The sequence below is a fragment of the Aplysia californica genome, unplaced genomic scaffold (assembly GCF_000002075.1).
Source record: "Aplysia californica isolate F4 #8 unplaced genomic scaffold, AplCal3.0 scaffold00176, whole genome shotgun sequence".
Taxonomy (NCBI): domain Eukaryota; kingdom Metazoa; phylum Mollusca; class Gastropoda; order Aplysiida; family Aplysiidae; genus Aplysia; species Aplysia californica.
Window position 1 is genome coordinate 772921 of NW_004797446.1, and position 1520 is coordinate 774440.

At 45.2% G+C, this 1520-nt stretch overlaps 1 protein-coding gene across 1 annotated transcript in view; it reads right to left on the reverse strand.

Moving 5' to 3' along the window:
- The window catches only part of LOC101855488 (calponin homology domain-containing protein DDB_G0272472), a gene marked incomplete in the record, with an annotated part of 217513 nt that extends 216313 nt beyond the window's left edge, over nt 1–1200 (reverse strand). Inside the window, 1 exon segment of the mRNA XM_035969737.1 lies at nt 230–1200. Coding sequence (XP_035825630.1) covers nt 230–343 — 114 coding nt within the window.
- Between the last annotated feature and the right edge of the window lie 320 nt (nt 1201–1520).

Below are 1520 nucleotides of genomic sequence, written 5' to 3' on the forward strand. Positions count from 1 at the left end.
ACACACATACACACACACACACACACACACACACACATCTCTCTCTTTCTCTCTCTCGCCTCCCCCCCCCACCCCTTATCTGAAAGTCAGTACTAACAAGCAACACCAAAAAAAACTGACCTATATTTTCATGCCAAAGCTAACAAAGGGCAACATATAAAAATTTAAAACAGTATCAGATAGTGTGGGGTTAGATTGAGATTCAGTAAGTCACGAGAACATAGCCTACCTGTATCCATCGCTCAGTTTCATGTAGGGCTAATTCCGTGAAGAATTCTAGCTCTTCATCCTCACGAAATTTGATCTCATACTCCGGCTCCTCATCTAGCGACTCGGACGCCATCGCTGTCTTCAAACACACAGACACAAACACAAACGTAAACACACAAGGCTCGTGAGTCCAGAGATCTCAGTAAATAACAGCACAATAAACTTCACACAGGTCTCGAATAAGATCCTTTAGTATTTCACACCTTTGAGCAACACATACGACCTGTTAGGCTATTTATTCGTCTTTCAACAAACTTCAGAATTCCTTCAGATGTTAAATTAAAATTTTATATTAGATCTAGATCTAGACTAGATTTCTATCTAAATTTCTAGGTGATTTCACGCCCTCCATCGACAAAATTCTAAGGTGTGATCACAGCAATGCTATAATACTCTTCGTTTCAATTTAAAAGAACAAACGAAGAAAAAAACCCCACCAAAACAAACGAAACCAAAACCAACAGCGGCACGAATGTATGGAACTGACGCTAAAACATGTGAAACTTGATGCGAGTTGATCTACGTTGGAACTGACGCTAAAACATGTGAAGCTTGATGCGCGTTGATCTACGTACAAGTAAACTTTGCATCACCATACCTAACGATGATAATTAAAACTTGGCACAACAATATTAATTAAATCTTGGCATTACGATGAAGCGAATTCCAAAGAAAAGTGTCGTATCCGGCCACTGTCCTGCCCTGCGGTAAAAACATGCGTCCACCCACAGCGCAGGTAAAAACACTACTGAGTTGTTATGATTGTGTGGCAGTAGTAGCAGCAGCAGCAGTCTTGTCAAGAGATAGGCGTCGTAGTAGTCTAGTGCGGGAAGGGGGGGCCACTGGCCCAGTGAATGCGGGGCGTGTGTTTTGTGATTGTGACAGAGGGGAGCGTGCCTCTATGTGTGTGTGTGTGTGTGTGTGTGTGTGTGTATCTGTGTGTGTGTGTATGTGTGTGTGCGTGTGTGTTTGCGAGTGTGCCTGCGTGTGCGTCAGTCAGTCAGTCAGTCAGTCAACGGGCGAGGGAAAAACACAGGGATGAATGGGACCAGAGGATGGGACGCGGGGGAAATACCACAACCACTAACCACCACCACCACCACTAACTAGGACTACGACGACGACAACCACTGCGGCGCGAAGAGAAGATCAAGACAGAAGGGGGAAGGGGAGAGGGAAGGAAGGAAGGAAGGAAGGAGGGTTGGAAGGTGAGAGGGGGAGGAGGAGGATTTGGGGAAGGAGGTTGGTTG